We start from the raw sequence: 22107 nt of genomic DNA, 5'->3' as shown, positions 1-22107 counted from the left end.
CTTTGAACAGGCTAACCCAAGACTCAAGATTGATAACAAGGGTGAAATGACTACATTAAGCTGCTGGGATTCCAAGTGATATGAATATCCTGAAACTCCATCACTGACACCTACATTTTGACTACTCTACGAGATCCTGACAACTACACATACAAGTTATTACGGCCAATTGATGTGGAGAGACTATGGAACAATATTATTCTGGAGCACTGAGAGTGCAAAGGATATCTGAAGTTTGATTCTCAGAGTTCAAAGCAGTGGGGATGGGGTTGGTCGGAGAGACTGCGGTGTTATACCTGCCAATATGTCAGCAGCCATTACAAGTTGTATGAGGAGGAGGAGACAAAGTCAAGGGGACGGAAATGATAAACTCTGAATACAGCCATGCAGACTGCACCGATGGGAGCCTCGGTGTCAACGCAGCTATGATTGAGATATGCCTTACTGCCAACATTACCCCACCTTCCCACACTGGTCTCCAAAACACAGCAAACCAATGTGTTGGAGAACAGATTGTGAAAATTAACACAGAGAGTATGACCAGTATTAGAAAGAAATCTGGTCGAGGAGAACCGGTCTCTTGGACTGTCATGACCAAGAGTGTGTTAATACTGAAGGTACAACATCCTACTGTTTAGTGGAGAGAGGACCCCATACCTATTAGGAGCCACTCCAGTGACTTACCCAATATGTGAACAGCTGTCTATGACAAAAAATACAGTCTCTCTTCACGGGCAATAATCATTGTAGGAAAGTTTTAGACAGTGGGACCTCAACGTCAAATGTCCAGATCATGAAGGCCTATAAATATTATATAAGTTACTTTGGGCTTGTTATATAAAATGAAATAAGTATTTAATTAACACTAATCATGGAGTATCATGCTTATAAATAATGCCAACCTAAAAAACATCAAACAGGTGAGTTATCTCCCTTCAATCATCCCATCAAGACAGGGTTTTAAGCAAGTTTTATATTGATTTGATGCAGTTTTGAGCAACAATGAAATAAAGAATGTAAATTAACTTAACCAAAACCATGGTCAAACCAAACTAACTAAAATTATTGCAAAATATTATGGCACAATTCCCTACACATTTTGTTTTTAAAAACCTATTTGAAATCAAACAACTCAATCGCAAATTAATCTTTTTTGATACATGTAAAGACTTTCTGCTATGAAAGCTTGCTAGGTACCTGCTGCAAGAAGTTACTCTAACCTGTGTTAACGCTTTTGGAAAATTTGGTTATAATCTTGAGCTAAAAAAATGTTATTCATATTGAAAACACCAATTAGGTCTATAGCAAAGTCCCCCTGGCATCACCGTAAAGCAATACAAAAAGGATGGATTCCCAATTTACTAAATAAACAAAACATAATTATTGTCAGACCTGTCTGTGAAAAACTCAACCATATCAACGAAAGCTTGCATTGACTGAAACTGAAGAATTTTTTGTGAACTTTATTGTTTTTACTGTAAAAGGATCTAAGAATATTTATTTCAGTCAAGGTTTTGAACAGTATCTGTCTTTCACTTTTCCTGTAGAAGTTGAACTATTTATCTCACCTGTCTTTGACCTAATTATCTCACCTTTAGAAGTCTGTGACCTAATTATCTCACCTTTAGAAGTCTGTGACCTAATTTTCTTACCTGTAGAAGTCTATGGCCAAGTTCCAGTTGTTTGTATTCATCCAGTTTTGCTAACATGCTGACCTGTTTTTGCTGCAGTTTTGTCTGTGACTATCATCTGAAATACAGTTGTAGGTGTGGCATTTAAAGTTTGTGACAGGACATTATCTGCAACACTGTAGGTAAAAAGAGGTAATCATTGTACAATATTGTGGCCCAGTTTTACCCGTAATAACCACAGATGAAATTTTGCTGTCTAATGCTAATATAACAAAATTATTTTACTTTACTTTTATACAAAAGTATCTTAATGATATACCAAAACAAGAGGTCCATGGGCCTTAACATTCACCTGAGTTATGATATATTTTAGCATATTTGACCCCTGTGACCTTGAATGATGGTCAAGGAGATCCATTTGAACAAACTTGGTAGCCCTTCATCATAGCATGCTACAGACCCAATATTGGGTCTCTAGGCCTTTTGGTTAACAAGAAGTTGTTGTAAGATTTTAGCATATTTGACCGGTGACCTTGAATGAAAGTCAAGGTCACCATTTGAACAAATTTGGTAGCCCTTCATCCCAGCATGCTACAGACCTAATATTGGGTCTTGGAGCCTAAAGATTTTAGCATATTTCACTTCTGTGATCTTGAATGAAAGTCGAGGTCATCCATTTGAACAAGCTTGGTAGTTCTTCATCCCAACATGCTGGAGACCTAATATTGAGTCAGGAGACTTTGTCTCAGATGACCTAACAAGAGGCCCAGAGGCCCTGTATCGCTCACCTGGATTTCAAGAGATATGAAACAAGAATGATGCTTAAGTATATTTGTCGCTGGTATTGCTATGTCAATATATTATTGGCATTTTATATGGGAACGTGAGGTTTTTATGCCTAAAAATGCATTAATCCATGAAATGAAACTGACTTTTGGCGCAACCCCATATGGATGCTACTACACAAATGTGAGTGATATCCATTGCTAAGTTTCAGAAAAGAAGTTGTTTAAACCAATTGACCACTTTTGACCCCGTCCTCTGCACCCCGGGGGGTCAGTTCCTTCCTTTATAAAATTTTGAATCCTTACCCAAAAGGATGCTACCAGTCAAATATGAGCTGTTTCAGAGAAGTTGTTCATGTCAATTTAGCCTAATTGACCCCTTTTGGCCCCACCCCTCAGCCCCCTGGTGGGGTCAACCCTAACATTTGTACACTTTTGAATCCCCACCCCATGACCATGCTACCATACAAATGAGAGTGATATACATTGCTTAGTTTCAGAGAAAAAGTTGTTTATATCAATTTAACCAAATTGACCCCTTTCGGCCCCGCCCCTCAGCCCCAAGGGGGTTGGCCCCATCATTTGTTTAATTTTGAATCCTTAACCCAAGGGAGTGGTACCAGTCAAATATTAGAGATATCTATTGCTTAGTTTCAGAGAAAAAGATGTTTATGTCAATTCTGCCAAAATGACCCCTTTTGGCCCCGCCTCTCAGCCCCAAGGGAGGTCAAGATCGGCCCCACTATTTTTACAACTTTGAATCCCAACCCCAAAGGGATGCTCACAGTCAAATATGAGCAATATCTATTGCTTGGTTTCAGAGGAGAAGTTGTTCATATCAATTTAGCCAAATTGACCCCTCTTTGCCCAGTCCCTCAGGCCACCGTGGGGTCAGCCTCACTATTTGTACAATTATGAATCCCCATCCAATAGTGATGCTACCAGGCAAATATGAGCAATATCCATTGCTCGGTTTCAGAGAAGAAGTCGTTTATATCAATATAGCCCAATTGACCACATTTGGCCCCGCCCCTCAGGCCCCTGGGGGGTCAGTCCAATCATTTTTACAATTTTGAATCCCCACCCAATAGTGATGGTACCAAGCAAATATGAGCATTATCCATTGATCAGTTTCAGAGAAGACGTTTATATCAATATAGCCCAATTGACCACATTTGGCCCGGCCCTCAGGCCCCCAGGGGGTCAGCCCCACCATTTGTACAATTTTGAATCCTTACCCCATAGTGATACTACCAGGCAAATAGGAGCAATATCCTTTGCTTTGTTACAGAGAAGAAGTCGTTTATATTAATAGAGCCAAATTGACCCCTTTTGGCAACGCCCCTCAGACCCCTAGGGGGTCAGCCCCACCATTTGAACAATTTTGAATCCCCACCCCATAGTGATGCTACCAGACGGAAGACGGACGCAACGGTATGGCATAAGCTCACCTTGGTCCTTCGGACCAGATGAGCTAAAAATTAACAACATTGTATGGTTATAATTAATACGAAGAAGGTTTAGATCAGATGAACTTCACTTTATTACTATTGCTGCTGAAATATACCTAAAAAACCCAACATTTCACCCTCAAAACCTTGACCTCTCACACTGTAATCATAAACCTTTCCTTTTGTCCTTCCAAGCCTTAATTATTACCTTTAACCCTCAAAATTTTGACATGTCAGCCTCCAAACCTTGACCTTTCACCATACAAACCCTTAATTTTGTCCCTCTAAACTTTGACCTTTAACCTTCAAAACTTTAACCTTTCACCATCCAAGCCTTGACCTTTAATCTTTCAAACCATGTCCTTTTACTCTACAAACATTGACTCTTTGTCCTGAACACCTTAGCCATTCACTCTTCAAACCTTGACATTTGACCCTCCAAGCTTTGACCTCACCCCCCAAACATATGTCACTCTCAGTATTGTGAACATCACCATAGCCTAATGTACCACTTACAGTACTGTCATCCTTTGATGGTACAGTTTCCTCTGTTGTTCCTGGTGTTTCACCTGATTGAAGAGCTTCTGACCATGGGGACTGGAATGTCTGCATTAGAATCAGGATTGTCTAACTTGGCCAAATAAGTGGATGGAGTCCTGGACAAAAGTAAGCAGATGTTCTATATCATTACAATGACAGTGTTGTTTTTGATGCTATAGAACTATGGAAGCTTTTTCTTCTCTGCAGAACTTGCTATATGACCCAGATTTATGAAAAACCAACATTTTTTACACAATTTCATGAAAATATCAACATATATGACAAATTTGAAATAAGTTAAGAAAGTCATAAAAAAATTCCTCTACTTTTGCAAGGGCTTGGAACCTTCTACTGTATCCCAATATTAAAAGAAATATTTGTAATAGGGCAGGCTGCATTAAATTTGTATGGCTTTTGTTGCTACCATTTCCTTCTCCACAAATTGTCCTTCATATAAATGTATGGTAGCAACAGATGACTGAGGAGGCTCTACTGTGGAAACTGGCTGCCCTTCTGCAGACTTCACATGGCTCTACTGCGGTCCTTTCCTTTCCTGGCCCTTTCTTTTCAACTTGCCCTCCATTCATCAAAGGATGTTGTCTCTGTCTTTCCACAGTATCTGAAGCCCATGTACTGTTGGTGAGTGGGAGGTGTTCTGTCTTCTCCACACTTAGGGCACTTGACAGTTGCGGTTTTTCTTTTCTTTACCATCCCTGCATCCACAGCTTTCCTCTTCTGTCCTGGCTGTACAGTTGTTACCATGGTTGTGGGCAGTGGTGGTGTCACTATCACTTGGAACTGTACAGGTCCAGAGGCAGGTGAAGAAGGCATAGGGAGGATTGGCCGTAGTAAAGTTGGTGTTAATGGCGTTTTTATGGACCTTTTCTTTAACTTGGCCATGCCAGCAGTATCAGGTGGACACTGAAACTGGAAGGGAGGAGTCTCTCCAGACTGCAAAGACACTGGCTTCGGTTATGGTGCTGGTTCTCCTTGTCCAGTCATAGAAGCTGTTGGAAGACCAATGCCTTGCATTAGGATTTGAGATCCCCCTCCTTCTCCTTTTTGTTGTACCTAAAACAAAAAATTAGTTGTAAATTATACAGCCAAGAGGCCTAGAGAACAGATATTAGGCCTGCAGCATGCTGGGAGGAAAGGCTGAGAATTTTGTTCAAATTAATTACCTTGGCATTATTCAAGGTCACAAGTGTCAAGTATATTTAAACCTATAAATGACTTCTAAATAACAAGAGGCCTATAGGACTAAACGCTCACATGATCATGTAACAGAATTTTGCAATATGTAATATTGACATGCCTTGACAATCTTAGATGTCCATTTCTGTTGCCCTAATATAATTACTGAAAAAGTAGGTCACAGTGACCTACTTTTACAATATTTGCTATCAGCATGCTTTTCTCATCCTAGATGTCCATTTCTGTTGCCCTATAACATGATTCCTGAAAAAGTAGGTCACAGTGACCTAATTTTGCAATATTTGTTATAGACATGCCTTTCTTATCCTAGATGTCCATTTATAATTACTGAAAAATTAGGTCACAGTTTGACCTAATATTTGTTATCGGCATGCCTTTTTCATCCTAGATGTCTATTTCTGATGCCCTAGCATGAATACAGAACAAGAGGCCCAAGGCCTTAACGGTCATCTGACTCTAAATTAAAGAACATTATACTATTGTAGTATGTATTCTCTGTAGCAGGTAAAGTGGCACTGTTGGCCATGATGGCCATTTTGGAATTTGGATAAACACGAAAAATAACACTTGATCAAGACAATCTCAGGATCATTTCTGGTAAGTAAGAGCTGAATCCCACTGGTGGAATTTGAAAAAAAGTTTGAAATAGGTGTTGTTCAGGAAAACCATGATTGCGCATGTTACAAAAAGGCTGCCGTGGCTGAGGCCAAATAATAACAACACTTTGTTGGCTCTGCTTCCTTAACATCCTAACCAATTTCAAGCTCAATCGCACCAGTGGAACTGGAGAAAAAGTTTAAAATGTGTTTTTTCAAGATGGCTGTCATGGCGGCCATCTTGGATTTCAGACTAACCCATAAATAACAACACTTGGCCAGGACCATCTCAGGATCATTTCTGGTAAGTTAGAGCTGAATCTCCCTGGTGGAATTTGAGAAGAAGTTTCAAATAGTTCAGGAAAACCATGATTGCGTAATCATGTTACAAAATGGCCGCCATATTGCTGCCAAGTCAAAGTTTTTAATAGGCCAAAAAATAACAACACTATGTTGGCTCGCCTTCCTAAACATCCTCACCAATTTCCAGCTCAATGGCACCAGTGGTACACATACCTAACAGACATATGTACATATTATTACCCAATACACATACCTAACAGACGTATGTACATATTATTACCCAATACAAATACCTAACAGACATATGTACATATTATTACCCAATACACATACCTAACAGACATATGTACATATTATTACCCAATACACATACCTAACAGACATATGTACATATTATTACCCAATACACAACCTAACAGACATATGTACATATTATTACCCAATACACATACCTAACAGACATATGTACATATTATTACCCAATACACATACCTAACAGACATATGTACATATTATTACCCAATACACATACCTAACAGACATATGTACATATCATTACCAAATACACATACCTAGCAGACATTTGTAGATAGCATTACCAAATACACATACATCCCGGGGTAACTACAGCATTTAAATATGTCACAGTTTGTAAACATGACTCACAATGGCCTTGTCTGTGTCTATAACCTCACACAACCCGGTGTCCTATAAAATTCTGATCCCCATGAAATACCGACCCGGGTCAGTATTTTATGCATGAAAAACTGACCCGGGTCATTATTTTATGCATAAAATATTGACCCCCCCCCCCCCCCCCATAAAATATTGACCCCCCCCCCCTAACTGTTGTTAAACAGTTCACATAAATACAATATTTATATTTAAAACCTTATTAATCCTTCTTATCTGTAACTCATTGTTTCCACAAGTTAGCCCAGGTAATACACAGGGTGTCATATACATGTATGTGTACCTGTGTTGTGGGACCCCAGTGGCTAATTATAGTTATAACAGTACAGGTGTGATCAGGTGACTCAGACAGGTGACCAGCACAAATGCATGTATACGTGTGATATTTTATTGAAGACAAAAATTAAAGCCTTAGGTTATAATTATGAAATACTGTAGAAGTGATATGAATTAAGGTTATACACTAAAAGTTTACTTTTATAAACATATCATTGCTTTGAATCTGCATTCACACAATTGTATGATTAATAAATCATAGATTTTATGAGGGTAGATGAGTGCTTTATGGAGGTTTTACTTACAATTAAAACTTTATTCATAGGCGTGTAGTTTTGATATACAAAAGCCCTCCATAGTTCTATAGAAATGGCAACCTAAAGGATAAAGCCCCTTCATATATTGAGATATTGTTTCTAGAAATTTTCTAATAAAAGAATGTTAAAAGTTAATTAAAGTAAAAATTGAGTTTTTTTTCTAAAAATTGAAAGTTTTTTGTAATGCTGTAGATTCAATTCAAAACTTAAATTATGCAATGCAAACTCTCCCTTCATATTTTCATATTTTTGATCAATTTTGGAAGTGAAATACTTTTTTACCCATGGTAAAATTTTAGAATTCCATCAATCATTGATTATTTCATTGAAACAGCTTTTATAACAATGTAAAAATTTAATTGAATCAATGTTTTTTAATATATATTATTACCAATGATATTTATATTGTGAAATACATCAAAGAAACTTAAAAAACATGATTATGCAATTGTCATTTATGCAGGCAAATTTACCAGGAATGTGTTAAAACTTGTATCAATCATGATCACATTAGTAATTCCTGTTTGGAAATCAATGACTATGTATTTATAATAACTATGATGATCATGTTTCCCAGTAAATGAATGCACAATTAAATAACATCCCCTACTTTAATGAGGTAATTAAAAAATTTAGCGATAATGGCTGTCTGTTGTTTTCGGATTGGTCCCAAAATGCAACACCAGGGACCAAGGGGAACATACATATGAAATTTGAGAAAGATCCCTTCAGTACCTTCTGTAAAATAGCGATAACAAACTTCAATTGTCAAAATATAAGATGGCTGCCTGTCGGGCAGGTTGTTCTCTGACTGGTCTCAAAATCTAATATGCATAACTAGGCACAGAGGGCAACCTACAAATGAAATTTCAGAAAGATCCCTTCAGCAATTTCTGATAAATAGCGATAACAAACTTCAATTGTCAAAATCCAAGATGGCTGCCTATCGGCCATGTTGTTTTCCTATTGGTCCCAAGATGCAATATGCAGAACTACAGACCAATGGGAACTTACAAAAATGTTTGAGAAAGATCCCTTCAGTACTTTCTGAGAAATAGCGATAACAAACTTCAATTGTCAAAATCCAAGATGGCTGCCTGTCGGCCATGTTGTTTTCCGATTGGTCTCAAAATGCAATATGCATAACTAGGCACCAAGGGGAACATACATATGAAATAAGAGAAAGATCCCTTCAGTTCTTTCTCAGAAATAGCGATAACAAGTTTCAATTGTCAAAATCCAAGATGGCTGCCTGTCGGCCATGTTGTTTTCCGATTGGTCTCAAAATGCAATATGCATAACTAGGCACCAAGGGGAATCTACATATGAAATTTGAGAAAGATCCCTTCAGTACTTTCTCAGAAATAGCGATAACAAACTTCAATTGTCAAAATCCAAGATGGCTGCCTGTCGGCCATGTTGTTTTTCGATTGGTCTCAAAATGCAATATGCATAACTAGGCACCAAGGGGAGCCTACATATGAAATTTGAGAAAGATCCCTTCAGTACATTCTCAGAAATAGCGATAACAAACTTCAATTATCAAAATCCAAGATGGCTGCCTGTCGGCCATGTTGTTTTCCGATTGGTCTCAAAATGCAATATGTATAACTAGGCACTAAGGGGAGCCTACATATGAAATTTGAGAAAGATCCCTTCAGTACTTTCTCAGAAATAGCGATAACAAACTTCAATTATCAAAATCCAAGATGGCTGCCTGTCGGCCATGTTGTTTTCCGATTGGTCTCAAAATGCAATATGCATAACTTGGCACCAAGGGGAGCCTACATATGAAATTTGAGAAAGATCCCTTTAGTACTTTCTGAGGATTAGCGATAACAAGAATTGTTTACGGACGGACGGAGGGACGGACGGACGGAGGGACGGACGGACGGACGGACGGACCACGGACCACGGACGCAGGGCGATTTGAATAGCCCACCATCTGATGATGGTGGGCTAAAAATAACAACAAGAGATCCCAGAGGGATCTTGGCGCCCACCATTGAATGATCTTTATAGGTTCCATGTCAGATTGATCTTTTCCCTACTTTTCCCTTCCTCTAAGTCTTACTTATCTGTGTAAATTCAGAAACAGCCCTCTAGTACTATTCAAACAAGGGGAACCTATATATAGAATTTAAGATTTAGCTATAATGGCTGTCTGTCGGCCATGTTGTTTTCGTATTGGTCCCAGTACGCAAAACTAGGCACTGAGGGGAACCTACATATGAAATTTGAAAAAGATCCCTTCAGTACTTTCACAGAAATAGCGATAACAAACTTCAATTGTCAAAATCCAAGATGGCTGCCTGTCAGCCATGTTGTTTTCTGATTAGTCTCAAAATGCAATATGCATAACTAGGCACTGAGGGGAACCTGCATATGTAATTTCAGAAAGATCCCTTCATTACTTTCTGAGAAATAGCGATAACAAATTTTAATTGTCAAAATCCAAGATGGCTGCCTGTCGGCCATTTTGTTTTCCGATTGGTCCCAAAATGCAATATGCATAACTAGGCACCAAAGGGAACCTATATATGAAATTTGAGAAAGATCCCTTCAGTACTTCCTCAGAAATAGCGATAACAAACTCAAATTGTCAAAATCCAAGATGGCTGCCTGTCGGCCATGTTGTTTTTGTATTGGTCTCAAAATGCAATATGCATAACTAGGCACCAAGGGAAACCTACATATGAAATTTCAGAAAGATCCATTCAGTACTTTCTCAGAAATAGCGATAACAAACTTCAATTGTCAAAATCCAAGATGGCTGCCTGTCGGCCATGTTGTTATCCGATTGGTCTCAAAACGCAATATGCATAACTAGGCACCAAGGGGAACCTTCATATGAAATTTAAGAAAGATCCCTTTAGTACTTTCTCAGAAATAGCGATAACAAACTTCAATTGTCAAAATCCAAGATGGCTGCCTGTCGGCCATGTTGTTTTCCGATTGGTCTCAAAACACAATATGCATAACTAGGCACCAAGGGGAACCTACATATGAAATTTGAGAAAGATCCCTTCAGTACTTTCTGAGAAATAGCGATAACAAGAATTGTTTACGGACGGAGGGACGGACGGACGGACGGAGGGACGACGGACCACGGACGCAGGGCGATTTGAATAGCCCACCATCTGATGATGGTGGGCTAAAAACATGATTATGCAATTGTCATTTATGCAGGCAAATTTACCAGGAATGTGTTAAAACTTGTATCAATCATGATCATATTAGTAATTCCTGTTTGGAAATCAATGACTATGTATTTATAATAACTATGATGATCATGTTTCCCAGTAAATGAATGCACAATTAAATAACATCCCCTACTTTAATGAGGTAATTAAAAAATAACAAAAAGCTGTGTACTAGATTTTGGAAACCCTACCACTGCCATGCCAGAATGGTTGACAATAATTGATACATAATATTGGGTAACACCTTGTGAATAAGAAGACTGTCACTTAATGGTCAGTGATGGAGACAGCGGAACTACATGTTGTTTTTGCAATAAGAAGTCAGGAAACTGCTTGGTCAAGTATGAATGTTTTCATCATATCCACTTTATCGAGCAATGCTGCAACATGGACGTTGATCTTTATGAAGAAGTTGTAACCTTCTTACAGAGTGACCCAAAAAAGAGGCAATGGCCAAAAAGAGTACTGGTGAGTACCTTTTATTTTAATCAGTATAATTTATTTGATGATTGTGTGATTTACATTTCATGCATTATGACCAATTCAACGGATACAAAGAAACATATTAATGTACTTTGGTGGTAATAACATATATGTATGCACGGTTATATAATGTTACTCTCACTGTTCATTGTATTTAATTGCGATTCTCAAGAAATTAATACTATCACATCATTAAATTGATTTATCTGCTGAGTTTGAATTAAGCAACATTGGTGTACAGTACAATGTACATATATATGTGTGTGTGTGTGGATATGATTAAAAAGTTAATATAGTATTATAATGTCATTGTGATGAACACATAAATGCTAATGAAAAAACTCAAAAACTATTTTCATCTGCTTTCGATATCAGACCATGCAATTTAAAGTTCTTAGTGCAAAATGAAAGGTTTTATTTGTGACATCACTGTGTGATATGGTTACAATGATAATGTAAATCACAGAATCATCATGCATTTATGGACGATACAAATATATCAATAAAGAATATATGAGTATTTTACAAAAAAAAGCAATCATGGATATATATTCTTGGTATGCCAAATATAGGGTGGATGTATATATATCTACTTTGTGGGAATTGATTGGTGTGTCAATATAAAGGGTATCAATCATGGGTATTATACTCATGTAAATATGTATTTTTTTTTGGGGGGGGGGGGGGGGGGGGGGGTAGATCAGCATTTTATGGGGATTATAGAACAGTATTTTTTAGGGGAAGATCAGTATTTTTCATGGGGGTAGGTGAGTATTTTATGACCTGTAAATATTACTTAATTGGTAGTGATATGTATTTTATAGAGGGTAGGTCAGAATTTTATGGGGGTAGGTCAGAATTTTATGACATGTAGATATCACTTAATTGTTATTGAAATTTATATTATAGGGGGTAGGTCAGAATTTGATGGGGGTAGGTCAGAATTTTATGGAATGACATATTACTTAATTGTTATTGAAATGTATATTATAGGGGGTAGGTCAGAATTTTATGGGGTAGGTCAGAATTTTATGGAATGACATATTACTTAATTGTTATTGAAATGTATATCACAGAGGGTAGGTCAGAATTTTATGGGGGTAGGTCAGAATTTTATGACCTGTAAATACTACTTAATTGGTAGTGATATATATATAATAGAGGGTAGGTCAGAATTTTATGGGGGTAGGTCAGAATTTTATGACAGGATATTTTAATGAATTGTTATTGAAATGTATATTATAGGGGGTAGGTCAGAATTTTATGGGGGTAGGTCAGTATTTCATGACATGAAGATATTACTTAATTGTTATTGAAATGTATATTATAGGGGGTAGGTAAGAATTTTATGGGGGTAGGTCAGTATTTTATGGCAGGAGATATTACTTAATTGTTATTGAAATGTATATTATAGAGGGTAGGTCAGAATTTTATGGGGGAAGGTCAGAATTCTATGGCAGGAGATATTACTTAATTGTTATTGAAATGTATATTAAAGGGGGTAGGTCAGAATTTTATGGGGGTAGGTCAGAATTTTATGACATGTAGATATTACTTTATTGGTAGTTATATGTATATAATGGAGGGTAGGTCAGAATTTTATGGGGGTAGGTCTGTATTTTATGGAATGACATATTACTTATTTGTTATTGAAATGTATATAATAGAGGGTAGGTCAGAATTTTATGACATGTAGATATTATTTAATTGTTATTGAAATGTATATCACAGAGGGTAGGTCAGAATTTTATGGGGGTAGGTCAGTATTTTATGGCAGGAGATTTTACTTAATTGTTATTGAAATGTATATTATAGAGGGTAGGTCAGAATTTTATGACAGGAGATATTACTTAATTGTTGTTGAAATGTATATTATAGAGGGTAGGTCAGAATTTTATGGGGGTAGGTCAGAATTTTATGGGGGTAGGTCAGAATTTTATGGCAGGAGATATTACTTAATTGTTATTGAAATGTATATTATAGAGGGTAGGTCAGAATTTTATGGGGGTAGGTCAGAATTTTATGGCAGGAGATTTTAATTAATTGTTATTGAAATTTTATGCCATCATCATCATGCATCAACATCATCACTCTTTTATCTTTCATTGAATCATCATCATCATCATCTTTGTCTCTGATCCAAATCATCATCATCTATTACTATTTCATCAAAATCATCATCATCATCATCATCATCATCATCTCTGATCCAAATCATCATCATCTTTCACTATTTCAGCACTCAACATCATTACCATACACTGAATCATCAGTTTAATTCTGATCATCATCTTAACTTGTTCACAAAAGTCACCATCTCAAGAAATTTCATCATCATCATCATCATCATCATCATCATCTTTGTCTGTGTTGTGTAATCCCAATCATCATCTTATTCTTTTTCATCAAAATCATCATCTTTGTTTCTGATCGAAATCATCATCATCTTTTACTATTTCATTGAAATTATCACTTGACATCATCATCATGACTACCATCTTATGCCATCATCATAATGACAGTTATCATCATCATCTTGAACAATTTTATCACTGTTTTTATTAATATTTTTCTTTAATTTACAGGAATCCAACAACAAATCCAACTTCAGAAGATTGATAAGCACATATTGTCTAAACGATGGGACCTTACACTACAAACATAAAAAGCATGGACCAGTTAGAGTTGTAAAGCCGGACGAGGTTCAGATCATACATCGAGCATGTCACAGCGATCCTTTGTCAGGACATCAAGGGATTAATAGAGCAGATACCACTGGCCCGCTATGATAAAAGCTGTGGAAGAGTATATTGCCCATTGTGACGAATGTCAACGACAAAATCATCTGGCGAAGACCCCATCAACTTTGAATCCTATCCCAGTTAAGAACCAAGCATTCCATATGTTAGGAATGGATTTGGTTGGACCTCTAAGAACGACACAAAATGGAAACAAATATATAGTTGTGCTGACTGACTATCTGACCAAGTGGCCCGAGGTAAAGGCCATACCATCCAAGGATGCATCACATATTTGCCAATTTATCATAGAAACCATATGCAGGCACGGAACTCCAGCAACAACCCTAACTGACAATGGCAGAGAATTCTGCAATGCAATGAATGACAAGCTGTGCAAGTCCTTAGGAATATCCCATAGATTGACAACACCCTATCACCCCCCAAACCAATGGCCTCACTGAACGGTACAACCAGACTCTTTGCAATGCATTAGCAAAGTATGTAGGGGAGTCACAAGATGATTGGGACCTTTTTATCAACCAGATTGCCTTTGCAACAAGAACCTGCCAGCAAAAATCAACAAAGGCCACTCCATTCTTTCTTACATATGGTCGGGAAGCTGTTCTCCCTGTGGAGTTGGACATACCAACAACCGTAGATGATCGTGATATCACTGACAATGATGACTTCCAGGAACTACTAAATGATAGAGCTACATCGTTTGCCACACTCCTGAGATGTCAACAAGATGCGGTAAAAGAAATTGGCAAGGCTCAGATCACACAGAAGAAATATTATGATGCAAAGCATTCCAATCAAGACTTAAGTGTTGGAGATCAAGTGCTTGTCAAGAACAGTCGACGCATCAACAGAAAAGGAGACAAAATCATGAGCAAGTGGGTAGGACCTTATACAATCTCTGAATGTGTGGGGAAAGGCGTGTACAAGTTGAAAGAGAGGAAGAAGAAAATGAACAGAAAGTCCCTCAAGAAGTACAATGCACCAACAACATTACCATCTACACAAGCTTCAAGCAATTCCAATCAACCACCATCCATTCCCAGACAGAAACAGAGATTACCAGAGAGACAGTCAAAGGGATTGCAAAACAGGCAGGAACAGATGGTGCCAAACAGACATACACACACAATACCTAGTAGACAGACACGCAGAATACCTAGTAGACAGACACGCAGAATACCAAGTAGACAGACACACAGAATACCAGTAGACAGACACACAGAATACCAAGTAGACAGACACGCAGAATACCAAGTAGACAGACACACAGAATACCAAGTAGACAGACACGCAGAATACCTAGTAGACAGACACGCAGAATACCAAGTAGACAGACACACAGAATACCAACTAAAGAAACATGCAGAATACCAAGTAGACAGACACACAGAACACCAAGTAGACAGACACACAGAATACCAAGTAGACAGACACACAGAATACCAAGTAGACAGACACACAGAATACCAAGTAGACAGACACACAGAATACCAAGTAGACAGACACACAGAATACCAAGTAGACAGACACACAGAATACCAACTAAAGAAACACGCAGAATACCAAGTAGACAGACACACAGAATACCAAGTAGACAGACACACAGAATACCAAGTAGACAGACACACAGAATACCAAGTAGACAGACACACAGAATACCAACTAAAGAAACATGCAGAATACCAAGTAGACAGACACACAGAACACCAAGTAGACAGACACACAGAATACCAAGTAGACAGACACACAGAATACCAAGTAGACAGACACACAGAATACCAAGTAGACAGACACACAGAATACCAAGTAGACAGACACACAGAATACCAAGTAGACAGACACGCAGAATACCAACTAAAGAGACACGCAGAATACCAAGTAGACAGACACGCAGAATACCAAGTAGACAGACACACAGAATACCAAGTAGACAGACACACAGAATACCAAGTAGACAGACACACAGAATACCAACTAGACAGACACACAGAATACCAAGTAGACAGACACGCAGAATACCAAGTAGACAGACACGCAGAATACCAACTAAAGAGACACGCAGAATACCAAGTAGACAGACACACAGAATACCAAGTAGACAGACACACAGAATACCAAGTAGACAGACACACAGAATATCAAGTAGACAGACACACAGAATACCAAGTAGACAGACACACAGAATACCAAGTAGACAGACACACAGAATACCAAGTAGACAGACACACAGAATACCAAGTAGACAGACACGCAGAATACCAAGTAGACAGACACGCAGAATACCAAGTAGACAGACACACAGATACCAAAAGTAGAACCCACAGATACAGAACAGACACACAGAATACCAAGTAGACCGACACACAGAATACCAAGTAGACAGACACACAGAATACCAAGTAGCAGACACAGCAGAATACCAAGTAGACAGACACACAGAATACCAAGTAGGACAGACACACAGAATACCAAGTAGACAGACACACAGAATACCAAGTAGACAGACACACAGAATACCAACTAGACAGACACACAGAATACCAAGTAGACAGACACACAGAATACCAAGTAGACAGACACGCAGAATACCAAGTAGACAGACACACAGAATACCAAGTAGACAGACACACAGAATACCAAGTAGACAGACACACAGAATACCAAGTAGACAGACACACAGAATACCAAGTAGACAGACACACAGAATACCAACTAAAGAAACATGCAGAATACCAAGTAGACAGACACACAGAACACCAAGTAGACAGACACACAGAATACCAAGTAGACAGACACACAGAATACCAAGTAGACAGACACACAGAATACCAAGTAGACAGACACACAGAATACCAAGTAGACAGACACACAGAATACCAACTAAAGAAACACGCAGAATACCAACTAGCCATTCATCCACATCAAAAGAGAGCCAGCCTCTAAGCCAGCCAAGAAGGTCAGTGCCAAACCAGCCATCCAGCCAGCCGTCAACAATAACAGACTATTTCAATGACATTGATGACAAGAAGAAGAAACTGTTGATTGAGAGGTGTGTGGAAATGAACATTCCAATACCTAGAAACCAAAATAGCCAGGTGTACCTTTCCAGAGATTCCCCAACACTATCCTTCATACGGGAGTGCCAACTGAAATATGAAGAAGATGCTGTAGAATGTTCCAAACTATACACAATTTGGTATATGAGTTCAAGGACAGAAACCCAAGTAGTGAAAAGTGAGTACACCTTGCAGCTGGCAGCTTCAGTATTGACGTGGTCTTTCCATGAGAGGACTGACATAGCAACAGTTTTGGAAACAATTGAGCCAATTCCTTTCAGCAAAACAGCACCTCTGCCAACAACGATACCAAGCTACAACGTTCATGTGGGAAATGTCAGCTTGTCACCAAACGACCTCAGGACTCTACGTCCCATGGCATGGCTAAATGACCAGGTAAATATTTTTCTTGAATCTCACAAATAAATATAACCTATTTATTCTTAAGTAGTTTCTTACAGTCTCTGACTTAACCTACAGCAGGTGCTAAAAGTAAGCAATATCAAGCAATAACACATAATGAAATTCAAAGTGTAAGCAGATATTATAGTACTTTGTCTTTATGTGTATTGGTCAAATTTACTAAATAGTGATGGTGTGAATTATTTTTTCAGTATGACTTGATATATTTAGTACATTGTCATTATTAGTGTTGTTTTTTTAACTTTAGGTGGTGCATGCATACTTGGGTTTACTGTGCAAAGAGAGCAATGATAGACATCAGCATTCATGCCACATCTTGCCCAGCTTCCTTGCCTTAAAATGGGAGACTCAGAACTACCAATCATGGCTGTATCCCAAGGTAGGTGTTTATGAAATATTGATCAATTCCTTGATCATTTTAATAAAACTAGAATACAAACAAGCATTCTGTGAGTATTGCTAAAACAATATATGTCCCCTACCGGTGCCCACAAGTTAAACCTTAGCCAAATTTGAGTAAAAAAGTTGAGCCAAAACTGAAACATGATCATTTTATGAAACTTAGTTCATTCCAAACAATGTGTAAATTCAACTCTATTGGGTTGAATAAACAATGTTTCCTGCCCCTAAAAGATATTCAGGTATTCTTTTGATATGTCTCCTGTACAGAGTAAAAGAATCTAAAGTAAATTTAAAGTGTAATGTGTAATAACAGCCTTGGATTGAAATACAGTATAAACATGGTTCTGCATAGTAGTAATACCATTAATAAGTGAATGGAGAGTCATTACAAAACTTTAACCTCAAGAATACAGAGAAAACAAGTAAGTCCATAATATGGAATAAAATTCAAAAAATGAAAATGTATTTTTTTTTCCTCATTTTTAACTGAACAAAAGTAATGCCACACACCCAAAGAACCTTTATGCAAAGAATCAGCATCCTAATCCAATTATTAAGTGAATGATGTGCCATTATAAAACTTTAACCAAAACTTTAACCTGAAGAATACAGAGAAAAAAATTAAGTTCATAATAGGCAAAAGTTTCAAAAAATGAAAATATTTTTTTCAGTTTTAACCATACAAAAGTAATGCCATACACAATGTATGTAATTTGTTGTTAGCCCACCTTCCTACTTCTATGATTACTGCAGAGCAATTTAAATGAAGTAAATAGGAAATCTTGCCCTTGATGATATATTACATATTACTTATGAGATGACAATTTGTTTATTATTCTATGGATACTAACAATTGATTTTTTTTTAGGTACCTCTTGAGAACTTTGATCACGTTCTCTTGCCCATTTGCCATCAACATCATTGGATTTTACTTGCGGCATCCATGCTCACCGGCAAAGTCACCATACTTGATTCTGTTCCAAATGAATCAAGGGCCAGACAGTTTTTTGATCATTGGATGTAAGTTTTAAATGGAAGAATCCCCTTTTATTAGAGTTTAACAATTTACAATTCAAATAAAAAGGGTTTATAAAAGAAGATATCATTTCAATATTAAATGCTGTAGAAGCCAAGTGAGAACACCACAATTTAATAAAAAGTTTATATCCAGACAACATTAAACAGTTAAAAAATCTTTTACAATTTTCAAACTATATATACATGTGATATATAGTGTGCAAAAGACTTTACACCGCTTTAAATATGTGTAGAAAATATTCACATAGAAATATTTAACTGGTGAAAAGTAGCACTTCCATTGAAACTATTTGAAATTATTTAAAATTATTTGAAATTGTAAATTAATGTTTTATTTTTGGTTTAGGAACTTCATGAATGCTAGATCTACACTGTCCATCACTGACCACAAGAAACCTATCAAGTGGACTAGAGGTCAGGCACAGTCTTCTGTACAAGAAGATGGAAGCTCGTGTGGAGTGTTTGTATTAATGGTAAGTGTTAAATAGTTTTTGCTTTTAAGTTATAAGCACCATAATTCATGGTGGAATATATAATGAGGTTTAATAAAAGTCAAGTTAGCTGAATTGATCAATTTTCCAATAGAAAAAAAAAACTTAAAATATTAGGCTGTTCTTTTGCATCTCTATTTACATTTGTCATTTGACACAGCAATGTTGGCTCTGCAAATGTATATGCTTCAAAACAATTGACTTTATAAAACATTTCAGAAGTATAGAACAATCTGTTTAACTTGAGGTGCAGCAGTGATCCTCATAACATTGAAAGACAATTTCTTAACATTGGCAAGAAATAATGACATTAATATTTTGATGATACTCAGATTTCAACGATAACTGAAATTCATCTCAAGCCACAATTATTGAAATTTACGGTTATCGCTTGTGTGTGTGGTTAGCTGTTGTCTACAAACCTTATATTACCAGCTATAAGTTATAGTATTTAACAGAATAAATAATGTAAATTTCATTTCAGAATGCAGAAGCTATACTCTCGAATGTTCCACCAACGCTTATGAGGCAGTGCCATGTTACATAATTACAGACAGCATGCACTTCAGCGCCTGCTTAAGACGTCAACATCCAGTAAAGAAAAGATCAGAAGATGTGACCTTCCATTTTGTGTAGACCCAGTGAAATCCAAGCATAAGATGACCCAATGTCCCACATGCGAAAGATGGAGTCACAAAGTTTGTCTGGGTCTGGATGAGGAGCAAGCAGTAAAGACTTGCATCTTCTGTTCCTAGATGCTAATATGTTATGTTAGCAGTTCCAGTCAAGCAAACGAACAATTTGATTTGATAAAGGAGTATAAGTTTGTTATAATCATGTGACTTTTTGATGACAATAGGTGATATATGGTGATCTTATTTATTTTTTGGTCACATGAGACAAAGTTTTAAGTGACCTTTTCTAGCCGCCTTTTGTTCGTGGTCGTGTGTCTATAAACAATTCTCGTTTTCAACTTTTTGAAAAACCATGGCACAAATTCAATGAAATTTGGCAGGAAGGTTCCATGGCCAAAGGTCAGGCCTGAGGGGTTGAGGCCAGAAAGGATTAAATTGACTAAAATTTTAAAAATCTACAAGATATGGTAGAATCAAATACCCTTCACAGATAGAAAGGTCTTAATGCCCTTTACCAAAATTGTGAATGTCATGACCCAGGGGTCTCATGTTTACCCCTGTGGAGGGGGTAAACTTTACTATAGTTTATATTGGGAAATCACAATTTTGACTATCATTTGTTCAATTTTTATTCAAATTCACTTTAACTTTGTTAACATGTTCAACTCAATGCTATGCACATGTTTGCCCAGACTGACCACCTTGGCTGATAGGCGGGGCCAAAAACTGTCAATTACATTAATAATATTTAAAAACTCAAGAGACTGTTATGAGCCATGGAGCACTTGTTGGTTATTCTATTTGTTGATTTATATAAAATACATTTATTTTACTTGATGAGTATGTTTGAATTATTTTTATCATGCACATTACACAACAAAAGAGTTCCAGAGAATTAAACAGATTACGTTGAACAAAAGTATATGTATACAATTATTGATTGGGGTTGAGGGCAACGGATGATTGGGTCTGACCCTCACACAAACTGCTGCCTTTGCGCAGGCAAAATGTTGTCCTTTTATATGAGGTTGTTACTGTACGAGGATGTTTGATAGAGGATGTTACTGTACGAGGATGTTTGATAGAGGTTGTTACTGTACGAGGATGTTTGATAGAGGATGTTACTGTAGGAGGATGTTTGATAGAGGTTGTTACTGTAGGAGGATGTTTGATAGAGGTTGTTACTGTACGAGGATGTATGATAGAGGTTGTTACTGTAGGAGGCTGTATGATAGAGGTTGTTACTGTACGAGGATGTTTGATAGAGGATGTTACTGTAGGAGGATGTTTGATAGAGGATGTTACTGTAGGAGGATGTTTGATAGAGGATGTTACTGTGGGAGGATGTTTGATAGAGGATGTTACTGTAGGAGGATGTTTGATAGAGGATGTTACTGTAGGAAGGGGAGGGGGGGTATGATAGAGGTTGTTGCTGTGGGAGGATGTTTGATTGAGGTTGTTACTGTAGGAGGATGTTTGATAGATGTTGTTACTGTAGGAGGATGTTTGATAGATGTTGTTACTGTAAGAGGCTATATGATAGAGGTTGTTACTGTAAGAGGATGTATGATAGAGGTTGTTACTGTGAGAGGATGTATGATAGAGGCTGTTACTGTGGGAGGCTGTATGATAGAGGTTGTTACTGTGGGAGGCTGTATGATAGAGGTTGTTACTGTGGGAGGATGTATGATAGAGGTTGTTACTGTGGGAGGCTGTATGATAGAGGTTGTTACTGTGGGAGGCTGTATGATAGAGGTTGTTACTGTGGGAGGATGTATGATAGAGGTTGTTACTGTGAGAGGTTGTA

At 37.4% G+C, this 22107-nt stretch overlaps 1 protein-coding gene across 1 annotated transcript; it reads left to right on the top strand.

Annotated features, from left to right (window-relative positions):
* The first annotated feature begins 17038 nt into the window (after nucleotides 1-17038).
* LOC117319014 (sentrin-specific protease 2-like) lies at nucleotides 17039-21136 on the top strand. Its single transcript, XM_033873927.1, has 5 exons — nucleotides 17039-17707; nucleotides 17982-18113; nucleotides 19005-19156; nucleotides 19521-19647; nucleotides 20150-21136. Exons 1-5 carry the CDS (start codon nucleotides 17315-17317, stop codon nucleotides 20210-20212), a joined length of 867 nt encoding a protein of 288 aa, XP_033729818.1. The 5' UTR covers nucleotides 17039-17314; the 3' UTR covers nucleotides 20213-21136.
* Nucleotides 21137-22107: the final 971 nt, after the last annotated feature.

The sequence above is a fragment of the Pecten maximus genome, unplaced genomic scaffold (assembly GCF_902652985.1).
Source record: "Pecten maximus unplaced genomic scaffold, xPecMax1.1, whole genome shotgun sequence".
NCBI lineage: Eukaryota > Metazoa > Mollusca > Bivalvia > Pectinida > Pectinidae > Pecten > Pecten maximus.
The sequence above is the reverse complement of the archived record's forward strand: the minus strand, read 5'-3'. Positions and strand labels throughout refer to the sequence as shown.

Coding starts and splice junctions, on each gene's coding strand:
- LOC117319014 (XM_033873927.1), top strand. CDS start 17,315: ATGAACATTCCAATACCTAGAAACCAAAATAGCCAGGTGTACCTTTCC. Junction 17,708..17,981: donor TGGCATGGCTAAATGACCAG/GTAAATATTTTT, acceptor TTTTAACTTTAG/GTGGTGCATGCATACTTGGG. Junction 19,157..19,520: donor CAGTTTTTTGATCATTGGAT/GTAAGTTTTAAA, acceptor TTTTTGGTTTAG/GAACTTCATGAATGCTAGAT.